Raw genomic sequence first — 20,879 nt, 5'->3', positions numbered from 1 at the left:
CTGGTGGTGGAGGGAAACTGAGGCACGGGGCAGCTGGTACCCCACAACCCCAGCGTGGGAGCCAGGAGATGGGGCGTCACAACAGGTAAGGGGATGCGGGGACACAATGGCATGGGGACAGGCCACCCTCCCTGCATCTCACAGCCCCAGAACTCCCTCACACCCCCTCATCGTGCCCCAGGAGCACCCAGCCCATCCCAGCCTCACCAGGACTTTATTGGGTGCCAGCATGAGCCCCAACACCCCCATCCATGGGTCCCCCCAACACCTGCAGCCCCACGGGGGCAGAGGGGACCCTACACCAACAGGGAGAAGGCACCAGTCAACCCCTCCATGGTGAGGGGACATCCCAAATGCCCACCCCTGGAGCCAAGCACACGCCAGCCCACCCAAGGCCCCTTGTCCCTGACACCAGTGGCATGCGGGCCCTGGGTGAAAGCTCCACCATAAATACGCATTTAAATTAATTAAATTAATCTGCACCACCAAAGGGCCCTGACAGACGCCGAAGCCAAGCACCCCAGGGTGCCCCCACCCAGGGGGGCTGTGGGGACGAGTCCCTACACCAGCACTAAGGCACAGGACAGGGCCGCCAAGTAAAAAAGGAAATTAAAAAAAAAGGGAGGGAATTAAATATTTGGGGGGAGGTCCAGGGCAGGGAGGAGGCAACATTAGCCTCTAAAGGCTCCCATTCCCTGGGGGGAGAGGGGTCAGGACCCCAAAATCAGCCCCTCCGCAGGGCCCTCGTCAGTGTATGAGGGAATTAAGGGAAAGAGAATGTCCAGGGCAAGGGCTCCTGCCCTGACTCACCCCCTCAGTCCTGCTGGGAGGGAGGTCGCCCCTACCCCAAAAACCCCCTCCAAGTCCTCGGTAGCTTCAGTGTGTCAGTAGAAAAGGCGCTGGGCCACGGCCCCGCCGGGCTCCCTGCACCCCCCAAGAGCAGCCCCACCCTGGGCACCCGCGGTCCAGCGCGGCCCTCCAGCCCCAGCCCTGCTCCAAGAGTCCCAGGCCGTGGTGGCGGTGGTGACAACGATGCTCTGCCCTCGGTCACTCCGGCCATGCCAGCGCGGTGTCCCCTCACCGCATGGGATGGTGTCCCCTCGCCGAAGGGGACGGTGTCTCCTCGCCCTGGGGACCGTGTCCCTGCGCAGCCCCGCCGCCCTCAGAAGTAGGTGAGGTTCCTGACGAGTCCCAGCTCCAGCATCCGCTTGATGGCCACGGCCTCGTGTGACACATTGTGTTCCGACGCCTGCGGGACGGGGAGCAGGGGGTGACACCAGAGTCTGGGCCACACGCTTTCTTTCCATCCCTCACACCTTCCCATGCTCCACCTTGCCCACCCCACCAGCAGGGACTTCAGCCCCCCAAAAGCAGGGACTCCCCACCCAATCCCCCTGTCCACGGCTCTTCTCACACATAAACTGGGGATGGATCCAACTCTCCATGCCTCCAAAGACATTCGGCTACCAAGAGAAGTTGGATGATGACCATCCAAAGGTGGACTTCAACCTTCATCATGGGAGAGGAGTGAGAGGGAAGAAGCTCCCATGCCATGCAGCATCCTGGCACTGCTCTGTGGGCTGCCATCCCACCTCCTGGGGGAAAAATGGGGGGAACAGGGACAAAACTGTGGGGCAAACACTTACAGCCATGGACTTGAGTGTGATCTGTTCATAGTAGTGGATGGTTTGCTTCTTGTTGGCCGAATCAGGGTAGCCAAAGCCCGCGATGTGCACCAGGTCACAGAAGTGCAGTGCCAAGGTGATGGCCAGCAGCCCTGTGGTGGGCTTCTGGGGGACAGAGAGCCACAGCCTTCAGGGAGCTGCACGGGGACAGCTGACCCCCCTCAGGGTGTGCAGGGTGACTGGCCATTCCCACCCCTTACCTGTTTGATCTTCCGTGGTTGCTTCATGGGGAGGTTGAGCAGTTTAGCAGCAGTTACTTCCATGTAGTAGGGATTGAGGACGCGCACTTGCTCCGGGTTGGCGTCCCAGATCAGTGGGGGCTGTTTCCAAAACCCTTTCCGAACCTGCAAGAGGCCAGATGTCCCCAGGCGTGGGGTGGTATGACAGCTGGAGTCTGGAGCAGCCAGGGAGGGGTTGGACCCCGTTCCCCCACCACACTCACCCTCTTCTTGTCGTTAAGGATGGCCTCCATCCACTGGAAGTCCATGGGCTTGAAGGGCACGAGCACCAGCAGCGTGTCAGGGTTGTTCTCAGTCTGGGGGTCAAAGTGGGCTGACTCGGGGTAGAAGAGGCGCATGGTGGTCTTGGAGCCCACGTCCTGCTCATAACCATGGACCGGGGCGTTGTTCAGCCTTTGGGACATCACAGGTGTCAGCCCCAGCTGCGGGTGGCACTGGGGAGGGAGCAGTGGGCCGGGCCCGGGGCTGTACCTGATCACGACATCGTAGGTGTTGATGGTGTCCCCCATGGAGCTGTTGCGGAGCCGGTGGCCGTTGCCCACCACGGCACACCTCCGGCACTTCAGGCTGCGAGAGAAAACCCTGTCTCAACCAGGCCTGTTCCAAAACCAGGGTGATTTTAACCACCGGAGGAGTTAAACCTGGTGTTGTCCAGTCTCCAAACCTTCCCATGCTCCATCCACCACCCCTGGCTGGCAGAGGTTCATTTTGCCAAATCCTGGGCCCACAACAGACAAATTTCAACCACCTCCAAGAGGGCAATGATGAAGAAAAAGAGAGAAAAGCCCCTAAACCCACCCCAGTGTTACCTCTGGATGCTCTCGGGCAGGGAGTAGTGGGTGATGGACAGCAAGCGCAGGAGGACGTCTTCTGCAAAGCAAGGGCAAGGACAGGGTGAGGAAGGTGAGGAAGGTGAGGAAGGTGAGGAAGGTGAGGAAGGTGAGGAAGGTGAGGAAGGTGAGGAAGGTGCGGAAGGCAGCTCCTGCCTGGCACAACACTCTGACTGCTGCCCCATCCCTGCCAAATTTGCTCCTACTGTTAATCCTGATTTCAAGCAGATAATCTCTCTCTGGGGCTTAGTGAAACCTGGCCCACCCTAAACTCTTTTAAGAGCCACAATGTGTGAGAAGATACTCACTGCACAGTCTAAAAACCAAGAAAATAGCTTGGGAATAGTCCTCAACAAAATCAACCTGCAGATGTCTTTAGGAAAAGGGAAGTTGAAACCCCAGGAGCAGCAGCAGGACGGACAGACAACCCAACAGACCGTTGTCAGGCTTACCACTTCCCTTGGTGCCGTAGGGCAGCTCGTAGAGCGACGGCGTCTTCACCCAAAAATAATCCTTCAGCTGCAAGAACAGTGGGTGGTCCCTCGTGTAGCTGCCAAGGAGGAAAGGGTCAGTGAGACTGGGATCAGGGATGGCACAGGGGAGGGGAGTCCTGGCTCTGCATCCCCCCCCCCCACTCCCTGCTCCCAGCCCCAAAACTCACTTCCCGATGAGCTGCGCCGCTTTCTTTTCCACCTCCCCAAGGGGACACGTTGTCTTGTTGTTTTCTTGCACAGGGAAATAAAAGCTGTAAAGGAAGAGGTTAATTAAATCAAATGATGCCTGTTCCTCTGCAGCCCCCTCCTGGCGAATGGGGCTCCGGCACCCCCAGGAATCCCCACTGTGGAATTCAAGCTGCGAGAGAGATATTTCCAGCTGGATTTAAGGCTGGCACTTCCTGGGCATTTATCTGCTGGGCTTGCAGCCTTGCATCAGAAGAGGTCTCTCTTGCTCTGCTCATGAACCTCACACTCCACTTTCCCCATCTCCATCAGCATTGCTGGCACTGGGAAGACAGCAGGGCTTTCCCATCCTCCCGGGCCCAGAAAAGCACCAGCATTTGCAAAAAACCTCGCAGAGCCCAACCACCACCACACACCGAGGGGGAACCTCGCTTGTGTCCCCCATTCTCCAACAGCCGAGGATGCTGCCACCTCCCCGGTCCCCTTGGATCCAGGGAATCTGCCATGCTCTGGCATCCCTGTGAGGGATGGGCAGGAAGCAGCTGCCTCCCAGGAGTGAAGGAAAGGGCAGGAGGTCCTTTAAACTTGAGTAAGAAGCACTCACAGCTGTATGTACCTGTCTTCCCGGTAGATCGAGTACCAAACCATCACCAGAAACAGCGCCAGCACCCCGAGTATCTTCCCTCCTGCAAGCCCAGAGGGGAGGGGGAAGAGATAAACCAATGTCAGCCATGGGCTTTAGATGATTGCTTGTGGGGTCCCACAGCATCCTTAGCTAGATCCGGGATGGCAGAGCCTTCTCCTCAGGGAGCAGGTTCAGCTGGCACCACAACCCGGAGAGGAGTGGCTCTAAGAGGAGTCAGGTGGTTTTGTCTCAGGATTAAAAGTCGCTGTGATGTTTCTGTTTCCTCCTGCCTGCTTTTTGTCAAAGCCTAGGCAATTATCCCTTTTTCCATGTGCCTCTGCCCCATTTCTGTGCAACACAGTCCAAGGTGTTCCAGGTGTCCAAGCCCGGAGATCAAGGTCCCCAAACCCACCCTCCCCACCGCGACCTTCTCCTCTGATACCCCAACACTCCATCACTCAACTGGAACCACAGCAAAGCAGCATCCAACCCCCAGATTTCCAAAGGCAGATTCCCCAGGCTCCCTATCCCTGCTTGGACAGAGGCAGATGGGATCCCTGTGGGACTCACGAGACTTGTTGATCATTTTTATCAGCAGGAAAGGGATCAGGCGGGGGCCAGAGCGCTCATCGTGGCTGGTCACCTGCAGCAGGAAAACAGGGAAAAACCATCAGAGCTGATCTTAAAACCCCATCCAAGAGGCATCACCCCCTGCTTGCCCATCTGCATCTGCAGACAAGAAGATGCAAGGATTCCCAAAAGGATTTATTTCTTTAAATCCACATTTCTTTGTTGCCAAAAGGTTGGTTTAGAGAGCTTATCAAAGCCAAGCAAGCGACACTTCCCAAGGAGCTTCAGCCCTACAGATTGAAGGCCAAAGGAAAAAAAAAATAATTAGAGAGGAAAACAACCCCCCATGGGGGTTCATCCACAAAATCCCATGGGGGAGGCTTTAAACCCAGCTTAAGGATCTACATGGCACCAGCAGATACAAAGTCCAATGTGCCACCACAAAGCCAGTCAGGACAGGAGCAGCAGAGCAGGATCAAACCAAAGATATCACATACTTGGGGAACCTCCAACGCCTTGGATTCACCCATCCCGGCCTGGGGAAAGGAGGTGCTGGAGCTTAGTGCCCACACAAACACTGCCCAGGGAAGCGGGGACACTCTAGTGCTCCTCTGAAACCTCTCACTCCTGGAATAAGGAGCAAGAGCCAAGGTTGGAGCCATCCCAGGATCGGCTCATCCCATCCCACCAGGACACGGCAAGGACGGAAAATGAACTTACCAGCTGGGAGAAGCTTTGGGGTAAAGGGGAGGCTTTGCTTCCAGGGTGAATCCTGCTCTAAGCCGGGCTCAGAGCTGGGCTTGGCTTTGCCCCTGGTAACAGCTCCTCTGGCCTCTGACCAGCCACGTCTCAGTGCGTTGAATGCCAGCCAAGGGGAAAGCTATACGCGGGGCGGGGCGATGCACCTCAATCAGAGCCTGCCCATCAGAGCCTCCAGGGATTAGTCACTGGCCAAGGAAAGGCACCCACCTCACCCCCTCCCTGCCCAAGGAAGTGCCACTAACAAACCTGACACCTGCCAAACACCCGGCACGGCCATGGCCTCCGCCAGTCAAGAACACCAGGTTTGGTGGCAAAAATGTATCAAGAATGAAGAGAAATGGGGCCAAAGACGGTTCCACAAGAGCCAGGCTCTTCCCTTACCCGTCATGGACTTCTGATGTTAAAAGGGCAGGAGAGCAATTAATTAAAAAGGGCAGGAATGACAATTAAAAGGCAATTAAGGACAATTAAACCACACTAAAAGCAATGGGACAGGACACTAGAAAGAGAAAATTGTGTCCATCTGACAGCAGAGGGATGGGGCGGAGAGGTGAGGAGGTCCCCTAGGAAAGCACCTCCCTCTGAACCACTTCTCCTTTGTAAAACATGGATAACTAGGCCCCATCATTACCTGGGGGCTCCAGAAAGGGGAAGTAAACCCCCATCCCAACTGGCTCTCATCCTGCATCCTAATTTCCAGCTCAACAAGCCCCTCCTGTTGGGAAGATGAAACTACAGCTGGGTCTTCACAAGTGGGAGCAATACAGGGAGAAGGCACAGGGGGGTCTCACCCCTTTGCATATTACAATTGCTTGGAAAAAGTAAAATTAGGGGAAGGTAAAAAGCAGCTTGTGCTTCCTGGCGAGTTTTGTTCTTAGTAAAACTGGCCACAAAAGCCCTAAGGGGAAATCCATGCCTCGGGGCTGGAGGCTGGGTTTGCTCCTGGGGGCCTGAGTACCCCTATTTGCCCAGGGCTGGGAAATTGTTGGGCACCAGGACCTGATTTTAGCACCAAATTCACCCCCCAGCTTCATCCTTGGGTGCCAAAACACCCAACCAAGCACACTTCACCCCTTCCACCAGTGAAAGCACTGAGAAAATCTACTCTGCCCACAATGTTTGCCTTTACATACCAGCTTTTTTTAAATAATATTTTTGACAGCTTTATGATCTTTTCCCAGGCTTGTATGCACAAGCTGGGCCTGATGCAAAACTTACTAAGGCAAACATGGCTTATAATCCCTGAGGAAAAGAAACGTTGTTTAGTGAAGCGATCAGGGAATGCGGCGCAAAACAGAGCACACCCGGCTGCCCCCGCACCCGTGGTGCCTCTGGAATGAGATCAAGCTCCCCACAGCCCTCCCAGATCCACAGCCCAAACCAGAGCAGCTGCTGAAAGCAGGAAGGTCTGAACACCCCGAGCCAGGGCCTGTGTCCTCCTTGTAGGGTTGCTGGAGGGAGCAATGCTGAAGGGTCCTGCTGGTCCCCACAGCATTCCCAGTCTTGCAGCATGCTCAGAGCCTGCAGCATCCCTGTCCCATCACAGCACCCTCAGAGCCTCCTGCAGCATCCCTGTCCCATCACAGCGTCCCCAGTGCTCCCCTGAGTGTCCTCGTCCCATCACAGTATCCTCAGAGCACCCCATGGCAGCTTGGTCTCACAGCATCCTCAGAGCTCTCTCACAGCATCCTCGGTCCTGCAATATCCCTGTTCCTGCAGCATCCCTGGTCCCTCACAATGTCCTCAGAGTCCCCTCTCACTGGCATCCGTGTCCCATGACAGCAGCTCTCAGATGCCCCAACACAGATCTGGATCCCGCACTGCAGCATCCCTGTCCGGCAGGGAGACTCAGCACTCGCTGGGATCAACCCTCGCTCCTCCAGGGTTGTTCCAGGGCATTGCCTGCCCCACCAAGCCCTGAAGCTGGGGGGAAAGTCCCCACTGGATTCAGCTCCCCACACCTGGAAGAAGTGACTGGAAAAGCCCTTCTTTGATGTTGTAGGATGCACCCCCACAGCACCGCGGGCTGCAATTATCGCTGCACAAAGGATCCAAAAACCCCACGGCCCATTCCCCATCTCCCACTCCCTTCCCCACCCCGTGTTCTGGGAAAGCCCCATCCCAGGATGCTGCAGAGGCAGCTCATGTCCAAACCTTGTGGACTTTCCCTGTCTGCCTCTGACCTGGAGCAGCATTTTGCCTCCCAGCTTCACCATGTCCCCTGGGAGATGCCAGCAACACCCATGCAGACCAACCCTCCTGCCATGGGGGGAAACGCAGAGAGGTTCATCCCTGTATCTCCATCCGCCCATTCCCATCTCCCCCCATGGCCTCAATGGCTCCAACATTTCCAGATTTAAGTCATGTCAATCCACAAAGTGGAAGTAAGCACCTGTCAAGCTGCTCACACCCAAAAAAAAAAAAAAAAGGGAAAAATTTAAAGGCATGGAACAAGCATGGATGTGGGGAGTGGTTATAAATTCCCCCACACCATCCCAGCATAGATGGATGGTGATCCCAGGCCATCCTGGCAAAGCATCATGGACCAGCAGGCTTGGTACTTTTATGTTTCCATGGTAACCTATGGGTTGGGAAAAGCATGACAGGAGGCAAGGACACCTCTCCTGTGCTCCACCATCCTATCTCACATGCCCACGGGACACGGAGCCACCCACTGCCTGGTCCAGCTCTCCTGGGTAAGAAGGATGCTCACTGAAAAATAAGCATCTCCGACAGTTTATCCCAACAAAACATGTCTTTATTTTTAAATAAAGGAGGAGAGTCGGATACCTGAGGAAGGGATGCACTGGCAGTCCCTAAGGATTCACTCTCAGCAGTGGGAACCAAAGGGCGACAGCCAGAGAGCCAGGCCAGCACAGACCCCTTCAATCCCAGCCACACCATCTCTCCCGAGCTTTCCAGGCACATGGAGCTTTCAGGAACCAGCAGGGCAGATCCTGTGCTCCCTGGAGGACAACAACGACCCCCACAGAATCAGTTTACAGCCCCGGGATCTTCCAAGCCGCCATCCTGCGGGTGTTCCGCACACGGCAGGGCCAGGATCGCCCCCCACGCCGGCCCCGGCACAACCCGCGCGTGCCGGAGCCTGAGCGCAACCTGGGAGGCGGCCGGGGGCCATCCTGCAGGGAAAGGATCCAGCCAACTGCAGGCACTGCCTGGGCTTGGCAGAGCATCAAACACACCCAAATTCCCAGCCTGGCATCCCAAACTTTCCTCGCCCCGGCTGCTGCAAGCTCCTGGTGCTTGGGGAGTTTTTTTTTCCAAGCTGGGGAGAAAATCCTTGTGGGATCGCAACAACCGCCAGTGCAAGCCCAAAAAGCAGCAGGGATCAGATCTGAGCCCCCTCCAAGAAACGTTGCATGGCAGGGAGAGAGGGATACCAAGGGGGGACCAGGGATGCTGGGAGGGGGCAAGGGATGCCAAAAACCACGGAGCAGAGCAATGTCCAGAGCCAGAGCTGCAGTGCCGTGGGCCGGGGGGATGAAGAGGGTCGTGAGGGCACAGTACTGCAAAAATCAACTCCACTGGACACTGGGCATGACCCTGCAGAGATTGTGGAGCCAGCCCAGCCTGTGCACTGCTACCCACATTTATCCTATTTTAAGAGCCCTGCGAGTCACTTTAAAGGAATCTTTAAAGGAATCTTAATTGCCTCTTACTCGGAGAGGCAGTGCTGTTTCCTTTACCGTGGTATCCCAGGCACACAATAATCCAGCCAAAGATTTACGATAGGGGAAACAAGCCCTCTTTGGCACGTGAGTCTTAACAAAACATTTACTCATGACCAGGCTGCAATTTTGAAGGTGGCAACAGCAAATAAGCTCAGGTACAACAAATATTTCCACAGTGGCAGGTCCTCAGGATAAATCCAAGCTGCTTCTGCCTTCCATGGCACTGTTGGTTTTAATGTGCTCCAGAGCAATTCAGACCAGCCCTGGCTCCATCCTCTCCCTTCCCTCTATGTTTTTTTCAATACTTGCAGCAGAAAAAACAAAGGGAGGGACACAAATCCCTTCCTACAGCCCCAAAACACCAGCTATGTGGGTATCTCACTGCTCTGGGGTAACCTCGGGCCATCACAGAGCTACAGAGCTACAGTTAAAAGTGTTAGAGATTACATATTATTATTTTTATTATATGGGTTTAATCACTCTTTTGCTAAAACACTTTTTAAAACACTAAAATAAAGACCTTTTCTTGCTGTATGCAGCTCGCTACATCCTGGAGGTTATGACCGAGGTGCTGAAGAGAGCAGAGCCAGCCATGGGGTGACAAGCCCCTGCTAAGGAGATGAGAGCAGTGATAATCCTGTGGGATTTCATCCCTGATCCCCTGACATCGATCCAGACACACCCTTCTCCTACATTCCCCATCCTACCCCCCGTTGCTGCCACGCTCACCTTGGTGCCGTGTTTACTCTCCGGTATCTCCATCCTCAGGGATCACCAGGGATGCAGCAGCAACAGCAAAAGCAGCTTTGGCAACACAGCTTTGAGCCCATGTTTTGGGCTAAATCCCCCCAAAAAGCAGCAGAAAGGGGGAGGCAGTGAGCTGGGGGTGCAGGCAGGGTGCAGCCTCTCCCCACTCTCCTGGGAGCAGCAGGCAGAACACTCACCGGGAGCACCACTCCCTTACAGTTCTAGAAGGTAAAAACTAAACCATGGAGGTGCTCCAGCCCATCCCCAATCCAAACTCAAGCAATGCCCCAGCTCTTCTGGGAAAAGGGGTGGGAAATTAAGGGATATCAAGCTCCAGGGCCGAGTTATCCTGCAGGGAGCTCCTGCTCCCAATGGCTTTTGACTCTGAGGGTCCCCTTTTGGGGCTCAGAAGCTGCCTGCCATTGCCATCCCCCTTGCAAGGCTTACGTGCAACCTTGACCCCACGGTTTCTCCTCTGTTTCCTGTTTTGCATCAGATTTAGAGGAGCGGAACTGCCAAAGCAACCCACAGTCTGATTTGGCCAGACCCAAATCCCCTGGGTTCTTCTCTGCTCTTTTCCCTCATGCACAGAGCAAATAACCCGGCCCATCACTTTGCACCCCCAGCATCACCTCAGTGCTCCGTTAACCCACGCAGGGAGGAGGATTCCCATCCCAGGGAGACTTCTTCCTGCATCCCCAGCGGCAGGAGAGGCTGAAACCAGTCCCAGCAGGGCGGAGATTAGCTGGCAGCAAGTCACGGCTACTTACGGCCCGTCCTCTTGGTCCAGGCGGAGCAGGCGGGAGCTCGGCGAGGTCTACGCGGCCGTCCTCTCTTCCCCTAGGAGAGCGAGAAGGGAGAACATCCTTAGGGCTGCAGCCGCCCACAGCGGCGGGGCAGCCAGCCGCCTCCGGAGGACGCACGGATCGCTGCGCATCCCCGGACAGCGCAGCCCGCAGCGCCGGGCGGAGCCGGCCCCAGGGCGGCGGGAGGGAGCGGGCCCCGGCGAGCCGGCACAGGTCTCAGCGAAGTGTGAGCTCTCCGAAAAGCCTCCCACCTCCGAAAAGCCACCCACTTCCCACCCACCTCGGCCGGCACCGGCACCCCAGGGCCGGGCTCCCCGCCGCTCTTAAGGAGGTGGTGTGGCCAATCGGAGCGCAGACCTTTCCCCAACATCCCTTGGCCTTTCACACCGAAATCCCCTTCCGTGACTCACTCGGACTTTTAGGAAGACCCCACGAGACGGAACGGTGCCCTTTCCCAGGGAAAAGGGAACACAGCTTTCCTGCCCTCCTGCACAGAGAACGCTCCTCACTCCCGCATCTTTGGCATCTTTTCCCCCAAAACTTTCCAAACTGCACATCCTAGCCCAGCATGTAATATCCTTATGATTTGGGGGAGGAAAATCCTGCCGAGAAACCATGCCACGCACAGAAACCCTCCTGCCATGCTGCCACTCAGAGAAAGCCTCTCTGCTCTGCATCCCAAGTCATGCTCCCAGGTAGGGGAAAATGAGGCAGCCAGTGGAGCGAGCCCACTGCTATCCCAGACAGCCCCAGGGCAGCAGCTTTGCTCTTCTCCCTGCATCCCTGGGATGGATGGGGTGTGGTGGCAGCCATGGCTCTCCCCAAAAAAACACACGAGAGGCAATGTCAGCTCATTTCAGCGCAAGAAACAGTCATGCAGGTGAGGAAGACAAGCCTCTCTCCACCAGCTGCTCCTTAAGCCCTGGGAAGGGAAGGTGCTTCCAAGGAAAAGTTTTGAAGGGCCAGAGGTTTCCTCACCTCTCTCCATCTCTTCTACCTAGAAAAAGCAGAGATGAGAGAGGTGCAAGCCTTCCCCACAGCATGCTCCTCTCTTAATATCCCATTAATTTAACAAAGAGGGCTACATCCTTGTCCGAGGGGTGGGGACGGAAACCACCCAGGAGCCTGAGATGGTTTCTCATGAATATTTCTCGCCAGGGATCAGGCTTTCTGCACATATCCTGGGATGACAGGGATGGCTCCATCCCAGTGTCACACCTTCCCTCTCCGCCCAAAGAACCTTTGCTTCCTCCTTCCATGTTTGCCTTGCGGGGGCAATTAATCCCAAGGGCTCAGGGCAATCAGCAGCCAAACCAAATGCACTTGAGGCCACAAAATTCACCTTTGGCACCGGGGTCTTTCCAGAAGCCCTGAATCCACCAGAGCATCCAACATTGCTGCCTCTGATACAGAGTCTTTTCATTTAGAGCTGTGAATTATAGGATCCACTAACAAGGTTAAACTCTCCCTGGGGAGTTCCTGCTAAAGCACTTCATGGCACAGCATCAGCCCCTGCCCGTGGAAATGAGGATGAGGATGTTCAGAGCTGCCTGGGGGTTCCAGGAGGATCCTGCAACCCTGGGTGAGCAGGAGACTGTGATACCTTAAAGCACATCAGCCAGGCAGGATCCTGGTGGATCCGAGGTCTTGCCCTAAGCTGGTCTTTCCAGCTCGACTGGAAGAGCCAGGAGCTGGATTGCTGCCACTCTTCCCGGGGTTGTTTTCCAGCCGCCCGAGTGGTTTCTCTGCCATGAGCCCATGCAATCAGACGTTCCCAGCCAGGTCCAGAAAAGTCCCATCACGGTTCCAGTGCCCACCAGGTCAGGAGCCGCCGTCTCCATCACTCACCGCAGGCAGCTCAACCCATCCAGCAGCTGATCCCAGCAGGAAATGAATGTCACATATCCCAGACCCCTCAAGAAGCCCTAAACAAGCTGGATTTTGCTCCTTTCCTTCTCCAGCTGTGTTGCTGGCCTCAGTTTCCTCTCCTGCCTATCAGTTTAATCATTTAAATAATAATTTCCAAATCTGAGGGGTAAAAAGGCACCTTCTGACCATTCCCCAACATCTGCCTCTGGGATGCTCATGGCTTTGAGCAAAAAAAAACAAAAATCCAGCGGGCACATCCCTTCCTGTGCTAAAGACTAAAGCCAGCCAGAACTGGCCCTTTGAGGGGCTCAGCCCCAGTGTAGGAGCATCCCGGCAGGAATGGATATTCCAGAGGCAGGAGGGGACACACACAGGGCAGGGATGAGCCTCCAAATTCCTCCTGTCATCATCCTCCCCATCGAGGACCAAATCTCCTCAGGGCTGTTAAAATAGGGGAGGGGGAGATGGAGACGAGTCTCCCGCCAGACCTGCAGGGAGGCAGCCGTCCGTCCATCTGTCCCTCGGTGTTCCATCGCTGGCGCCAGCCTCCCTCGGTTAAAATTACCTCCCGAGGGGGGAGAGAGCAAAAACCAGGCTGGGAGGGGAATAAAATCCAGGTGAGCTCATCCTCCTCCAGAGAAAACGTCCCCAGTTGGCAGGAGCAAGGTGTTTCCAAGCCCAGCACATCCCTCACGTCACCCCAGTCGCTATGGCCCTGGGACCAGCAGCTTATTCATTCAGCAAGTATTTAATGGGAGATAATCCAGCTGCTTCCCAACCACCCTTTGGCCGAGCCAAAGTTGTAATTCCAGTGTGGGAATTACACTTTGGGAAGATGTTTCACTAATGGTCATCCCAGTGGATGCTCCCTGTCCAGGACAGCACGAAAGGGCAAGCACCAGGAGAACCCCCATCCTTCAAACCTATCTTTCTTTAATTATATTAATAATGTATTAAATTTATTAAACTATTTCATTAAAAATAAAATAATTTAATAAACCTATTTCTATCAAATCCCTGAGAATGGGAAGAAAAGCAAAGCTGCCCAGCCAAGCCGGATTATCCAAAGCAGCGACCGACCTAAAAATAAACCACTGCTATTTAAGGATGAGCCTCCCACAATAACCACCCCCCATCCCCAAAAAAATTAAAGGAAAAAATAGACATATTCCCAAGCTGGGGTGTTGAGCATCACCCACCATACCAAAAAAAAGCCTACTTTGGGTTCATTTCCTAGCACAAGTCTGCACTTCCAAGAGAACAGCATCCCCAGGCTTAGTGCTGCTGATTTCCAGACACCCCATGCAAATAAATAATTAAGATTTAAAGCTGTGTTTGCATAATACAGATAATCTGTCGATTTAACTTGTAAATGCAGGGGGGATTATGCAGCAACAGTTGTTAATTAGGCAGCAAAGGGGCTGGGGAAGCCCCAGCTCCAGGGCAGATGCCAATGGACCACCAGGAAGCTGAAGAAGCCAAATGTGAGGGGGACTCAGGGCTTTGTCAGTGGGACCTGGTCCTGGGGCAGGTGCCAAGGTGTTCATCCATATTTGAACTGAAAATCCCCCCCAGCTCCCCAGCCCTTCATCAGGAGCTGCCCATCCCTTCCCACACCGCCTGCACCACCCAAGCCCTCGAGGGCTGCCGTCACCCCACGAGAAAAAAGGCAGTGGAAAAGGAGCCCAGGGTAAGATTTCTGAGGACAAATCACATCTTTTTGTTGCATAAAAAGCCTGCTCTGACAGCCAGGCTCTTGGCCGCCCTCAGTTCCCCCACCCCAAATACCAGACTCCGCCCAGGAGCAAAACCTGTTGAGCCCGAATATGCCCAAACAGACAGCTCTTTGTGATTTTTTTTTTCCCTTGTCTATTTTTTGGTTTGGAAGCAGCACTGGTGATCGCACAGGGATGGGCCTGAGGAATTCCCAGCCCTTGGCATTGCTCCTGATGCCTTGTTCGAAGGCAGCACCACATTTAACCCCTAAAGCCCCTCTCTGCCCTTCACTTCTGACACTGTCCCACTTCCCACACCCTACTCCTGTTCAGTCCTGCATCCCCAAAGTTCATTTGCATCCCCCCTCTCTGCATTTTTCTCCCTCACTTCTCACTTTCCACCTCATTTTTCCCCTCAGTGCTTCAGTGCTCTCCTCCATTCCCAACACAGACAGGTCTGATCCACCCTTGTGTCACAAAATCTCACCCACAGACCACAAGCCAAGGGGGTCAGATGAGCCCAACAGCAACAGAGCTGCTGTGCTGGGGGTTTAATCCCCATCCAGGGGTGTTTCATGACCACGGTGGGAATGCTGGGCTGGCTGGTTGCACACAGCATCAGCAAAGCACCAGAGCAGCGTTTAAGACTCCTCAACTCTTGCTCAGCACTCTCCTGCCTCAGTTTCCTGACATTTTGGGGCTGAGGGAAGCTCTGCCCCACTGGCGATGTGGGCAGAGGGTGCAGCAAGGGATCCCAAACCCCAAACTCCACCCCAGTTCATTTACCTCCATTTTAAAAGAAATTTGAAAACCACCCGATGTCGCAAGCAGCAAACCCCGACGGAGGATCCACCCCGGGGCTCCGGCTTGTGCAACACCACGGGGTGAGTTCCAACCTCTCGCCACTGGCATCAGGCTCTGGTTAAAAAATTAAGGCTCAGCTTACTCAGCCTGGCCGGATATTGGGATGTCGAATCTGGCTGGGAAAACTTCAGCGGGCTGGGGGAGACATTTTGCAAGGGGAAGAGCCGGAACAGGAATGGCATCTGGAAGCGATTGAAGGCAAGGAGCCTCTCCCTGGCGCAGCAGGGAATTCCAACGGCGTGAGCTCAGGTTAAAGCCTCCTTCACAGACCCAGGATTAAAGAGAAGAACCAAACTTCAGCACAGATATGTATGTTTAAACCTGCAGGAAACAGGGGAAAGGGAACCAGCTTTCTGCATGGTCATCCGGACATGGTTTGGTGATTTAGGGTTGTTCTGACTTGCAATAAAAAGAAACCAAAACTCCAAAACAGTGCAGAAATCCTTCCATGGATTTGTGGATCTAACTTTTGGTGTGGTGTCAGGAGTCTTCCTTCAGCCCTACACCATCCATCCCTTGGGACCACTGCATCTCACCTCCGAGCATCCCTTGCCAGCACAGGCTGCATCCCATGATGGTCCAGGAGCATCCAAGCATCCTCAGGATGGCATGGAAGAGCCAATGGAGATCGCCAGCCTAGCTTGGACCGAGTGGTCCTCCACAAGGAGCTGACACAGCAGGGAGTCCCCAGCCCCTTCCAGTCTTCCCTGAGTCAAAGCACGGGGAGCCGCAGTTGGTCAAACCCACCTTCGCTGGACATCCCAGCAGAGCAATTTACAGCAGGGCAGATCCACGTGGGATGGGCAGACTCCAGCCCTGCTGGGCTCCTGCCCCGTCCCGCTCCCCCAGATGGCTGCTTCGGCCCCATCCCGCAGCAAGAGCCCAGGAGCAGCGCTGGCCGCAGCCCTGCCCCGCTCGCACGCACCTCCCCGGCGGGGCCGTGCCCAGCCCGGGCCCATCCGCGCCTCGGCGGGGCCGGGAGCAGCGGCCGCGGCTCGGAGGACTCCGGCAGACGGCGAAACACATCCTGGAGAGCAGCCGCAGCCTGCGGCAGCCCGAAACCGCTGCGAGCATCCGCCGGTCCGAAGGAAAACCAGGATGGAGAGCGGCTCCTTTGGTTTTTCCGTTCCCTGACAGCCAAATGCCTTTCTCCTTCCTCCAAGGAAACTTTCCAGCCCAACCCCAGTCACATGCAAGGGGTCGGCAGCTGGAAAAGCAAGAGATTAGCAAGTACTGGGTTTTTTTTCCTCTTCCCTCCCAAGAAGACACAGGGTTTTCCTAGAAAAAGCTCAATAAACACGAGGATTACAGCTGGAGGACAGAGAAGTGTGAAAGTAAAGTGACAGGCTCTTAAGAAACACCAAAAAAAAAAAAAGAGAACCAGAAGTTGCAACGAGCAGCATGAAAGCATCAAACAATTTCCTTTTCTCACTGCAAAACCAAAACCACTCATGCAAGTGTCCCTGGGGGCAGCATATGGGAGGAGGGGTCCCAGACTGGAATGAGTAGAGTGGATCCCTGAGGGATCCCAGTGAATCCAGGATGCCAACCTCTGCAGGAACAGGACCACATCCCTGCTCCTTACACAGCCATCATGCTACATCCAGAGGAAAAAAAAAATGAAAGGAGAAAATTAACATTAAATAAATTAAAAAAAAATAAAAAAAGGAAAAAAAGGAAAAAAAGGTACAATAGGGAAAGCTGTGGAGAAGCAGATTCCATGCTGCCAGCCTGCATCAGCTCTGGAATATTCGAAGCTAAAGCAATGGGACCATCACTTCATCAAGACAATAAGCAACAGAATACATGGGATTTAGAGACATTGCCAAATAATTAATTAGCAGGACTCAACCTGAGGATTGCTGCCAGCTGAAAACCCCTGAACACACGAGGAGGGCACTGGTCTCAGCATTCCCACATCCTGCAGCCTGGCATCCACCTCTGATGCTGGTTGCAAGAATGGGGATGACACAAGCTATAAAAATACAGGCTTGTAGACATGAGTACAGCTGCTCCAGAGGTCCAAATGGATGCTTTCCCTCCAGGGTGGATCCTCCAGGAGGATGCTCCAATGCCAGCTGTGGAACACACCCTACTTGCAGATCTCCATAGTGGACATTCCTTAAAATCAGTGTCCACAGACAGTTCCTCCTTTTATATTTACATTTGCAGAGGCATTATTTCTCAGAATTCGGTGCCTCGCTGGAGCAGCTGCTATTACCTCCCTGTCTGAAGCTGGATGAGCAAGCAGCCCTCTAATGAAGCAGACAATTAGGGACAGGGGTTAGGGAGAGTCCAGCAAAGCATGTTGATCCCATCCTCCAGCTTATAGCAACATAAGGAGCTCATTAAACATTGGACACATCGTTAGGAGCCAGGGTAGGAAGAGGACACCTAAACCATCAGTTCTACCACTGATCCCAGGTTCTGGCCTGCCTGGGGTGCCTGTCCCACGGACACCCACAGCAGAGACAGCTGGCAAAGCCTGGGCAATCCATCACCTGCCTCCAGGAGCATCCAGGGGGAGAGCCCAGCAGAAAAGACAAGGAAATTCAGCAGAACTTCCCAAAAAGTTCCACCACAAGACTTTATTCAGCTCATCTCACCAAGAGACGGAGATCAGACTTGCCAAGCATCAACCCACTGGGCATCACCCTACTGACCCAACAGGAGAGATGGTGTCCAAGCTGAGGAACACAGAAAAAAAAACACCCAGAGGAAGAGCTTTCCTTTGTTCTCCACTCCCCAGAACAATAAAACACCACCACTGGTTCAACCCTGCAAAGACCTGACATGAAAAGATCAATGGGGAAAGGTCCAGCCGGTCCTTTTCCTGTTGGTCTCGGGGCAAGCATCCTCATATCTCCCTGGAAACAATCCTGTCCCGTGGGAGAAGAGGGCTCCAGGCACACGGAGTGGGACGGGACAGGGTTTATCCTGCACGAACATGCCCTGCTGCCAGGGATCCTGCTGCCAGCAGCTCTGTCCACACCAGCATTGGGTGGGGGACCGGCAGGGACCCCTCCTACCCCTTTGGGATCACCAGGCTACTGCAGCATATCCACCCACCAGTCAGAGGATGCTCAGGGATGGGGAAAAAAGCCTCGGACCACTTAATAAATCCTCCTCAGCCCGTTGTTCTGCACGGGAGCGATGCCGTCCTGAGCTGCACACGGGGCACGTCCTCCCCTCCCAGGCCTCCGGGAGGATTTTCCCTTCCCTACCCCGGCTCCCGGGCATTCCAATCACCCAGACCCATCGCAAGGAGGCCACCCCGTGCTATGGGGAGATGCCAGACCCTCTCTTCCCGGGGCTCTCGGGGTGGGATCTCCTTCCCCGGGAGTGGCCACGGGCAGGAGCGATGCCAAAGGCCGTCTTTTCCCGGCGAGATGAGGGGGTTTGTTTTGCCAGGAATGGGGAGACAGCAGATGGAAGGGCACTGGGAGAGTGGAGATTTTCCTCTCACCGCTGCCCACACTCACACTTCAGGCGCTGATTAATTGCACTAATTAGAAAAATAATCATAATGATTATTTTCCAAAAACCCACAAAACGTAGAAATAAAGCCACTTTCTCCCTTTCCCATGTGCCGCGCTCGCCACGACATCGATGCCAAAGGCGTGGGATGCTCCGGTGGGGGTTCGAGCTGGGGCGAACGGGGAGCACCCCCATATCCCCAGTTCGCACCCCCCATGCCAACCCTGCCTGGGAGCTGCCAGGCGGGCAAAGCTCCTGCCCTGCCCTGCGCCCTCCCAGCGCGGGGTGCTCCCCTCCGAGCCCTCCAGCCCCCCAAAAACACGGGGGCTTTTCTTCCCAACCCTCTTCTTGTGCTCAGCACGCCCCGACTCGCAAACCCGCTCGGGACACGGGAGCCGGGGGAAGGCGAGGGGACGCGGGGGGACCCGAGGGGGCCGGGGACCCCCGGCTGCAGACTCACCATGGGGCGGCGCGGGGGGGTCGGTGCGGCGGGAGGATGCGGGGGGTGGGTGCGGGATGCGGGGCCGGCCCGGAGGGGCGGGCGGGGGGCGGACACGCTTGCGCACAGCGCGGGATGGGCGGCGGAGGGAGGAGGAGGAGGAGGAGGAGGAAGGGGAAGAGCATCCCGGGAGCTGAAGGCGCGCGGTCCCTCATCCCCGCACGGGAGAGCAACAACGCCTTCCCCGTGCCCTTCGGACCCCCAAAAATCATGGGGCTGGGGGCAGCCCCTCCCGAGGCAACCCCCCACCCAAAACCCGCTAAAATTGGCTCACAGCAAATTTTGGGGGGTGGGAAAAGCTCATCCAGCTGGAGATTTACACCGAGCCAGGGGATTTGCACTGTTCCCTCGTTGAACCCCCATGAGATTATGCTCAAACCATCATGAGATGACACACAAACGCCCTGGGGATGGCTTTGCTTAAAATCATCAACTAATATTAAGTATTTTTCTTTTTCCTGAAAATAAATTAATCCTCACCACAGGAACGCCCCGTGTCAGGCCACCTTGATCTCCCATGGGATTCCATTTCCATCCCACCCCACAATACACAAAATTAGCAGTCAACTTTTGAAGTGTTTTAATTCCTCTCAAAACTTTTTTTTTTTTTTTTTTTTTTTTTTTTTTTTTTTATTTCTGCAGCCTCAAACTCATCCCTCCTGCCCAGGGTGAGTTCTGCCAATCCCTGAGACAACATGTACAGTGCCAATATAAATTGATAAAATACCTGTCGAGCTGATGCATCTGATTTTGCCAAGAGAACTACATCAGTATTTGAAGAGAATCTTTGCCTCATTCCCCATTCTTCTTAAGCTGGGGCTTCCTTGCCATTAACAAGTGGGGTAGAGTTTTACCCGTGGTGACAGGAGAACTCGCCATAATTAGGTTTTAATTGTCACAGGCTTGTAGACAATCTGGGATAATTAGTGGGGCCACAGCTCCACAGAGATTTGCTTAAAGGATATTTTGACCCTTCAGTCTCATGGGTTCCACTGCTTGGTTTATTGCATCTGAAAATAATAAATGGCATTCAATGAAGCTCCAGCAATAATAATGCATCCCAAATGTCTATTTTTGCTGTGCTCCCAAGACAGAAAGAATATTAAAAGAGGCTGCAAAGCTTCGCTTCCCAGGACCTTCTCAGTCCCCAGCAGCTGCATCCTGCTGGTGAAGGTGGATGGGCTCATTTTGGGGTGATGGTCTCCATCTCCAGCATCCCCCCATGGCCCAGGGCAACATCAACAGGACTGGGAGCAAAATAAAAGCCCTTGCAGAGATGCAAATCCAGGATCACCCAGACCTCTGATTGCCCACACCTCTGTGCCAAGAGGTCATGGTGTGTGGCTCAAGCATCACCAAGGTTTGGGGAAGCAATGGTGATCCCATACCAAGCGTTGGACACCAGCTGTATCCATCCCACAGGAATCTCAGCACACCTGCTCACATCCATGGAGCAGTCACAAGGTACCTGTGCTGCCTTGGATGGACTCAAAAACCAGCCACGAGCTTCCTGTGGCCACCACAGCCTCAGCAGACAGCAGGAATTTTAAAGCCCACCAGAAAATGGGAATATATTTGCTGCCGTTGCAGAGTGCCAGGAGCCTTCGCTGGGTTGTTAGTCACTGTTAATGACTACACCCTGCCCTAATATTTAATTTACAAAGGATAAACTGCCACTTGAATTAATTCAGCATGATGAGCACTGAGTAATTTGGAGAAGAAAAGAGGGGGAAATTGCTGGCAGTTTGAGAAGTGAATTGGTAACAAGCTCTGCCATCACCCTTCGGAACTCACACAGACAGAAGGGTTTGGGGAACAC

General features: G+C 54.5%; 1 protein-coding gene across 4 annotated transcripts; it reads right to left on the bottom strand.

Moving 5' to 3' along the window:
* Nucleotides 1-195: 195 nt before the first annotated feature.
* On the bottom strand, nt 196-19,074 carry ST3GAL4 (ST3 beta-galactoside alpha-2,3-sialyltransferase 4). Of its 4 annotated transcripts, none has more exons than XM_053963261.1 (13): nt 16,010-16,085; nt 15,621-15,791; nt 10,601-10,670; nt 4,630-4,702; nt 4,039-4,120; nt 3,416-3,499; nt 3,207-3,304; nt 2,734-2,794; nt 2,396-2,491; nt 2,128-2,317; nt 1,886-2,029; nt 1,647-1,790; nt 196-1,249 (listed from the first exon to the last, which is right to left on the bottom strand). In XM_053963261.1, exons 2-13 carry the CDS (start codon nt 15,671-15,673, stop codon nt 1,163-1,165), a joined length of 1,182 nt encoding a protein of 393 aa, XP_053819236.1. In that variant the 5' UTR covers nt 15,674-15,791; nt 16,010-16,085; the 3' UTR covers nt 196-1,162. The 4 variants fall into 4 exon arrangements, with proteins under 4 accessions (XP_053819236.1, XP_053819237.1, XP_053819239.1 ...); XM_053963262.1 differs by having other exon boundaries at nt 4,051-4,120; XM_053963264.1 differs by lacking the exons at nt 15,621-15,791; nt 16,010-16,085 and adding an exon at nt 19,022-19,074.
* Nucleotides 19,075-20,879: the final 1,805 nt, after the last annotated feature.

The sequence above is a fragment of the Vidua chalybeata genome, chromosome 23 (genome assembly GCF_026979565.1).
Source record: "Vidua chalybeata isolate OUT-0048 chromosome 23, bVidCha1 merged haplotype, whole genome shotgun sequence".
In the NCBI taxonomy this organism is placed as follows: domain Eukaryota; kingdom Metazoa; phylum Chordata; class Aves; order Passeriformes; family Viduidae; genus Vidua; species Vidua chalybeata.
Note: the sequence above shows the minus strand (reverse complement) of the source record. Positions and strands in the feature narration are given on the sequence as shown.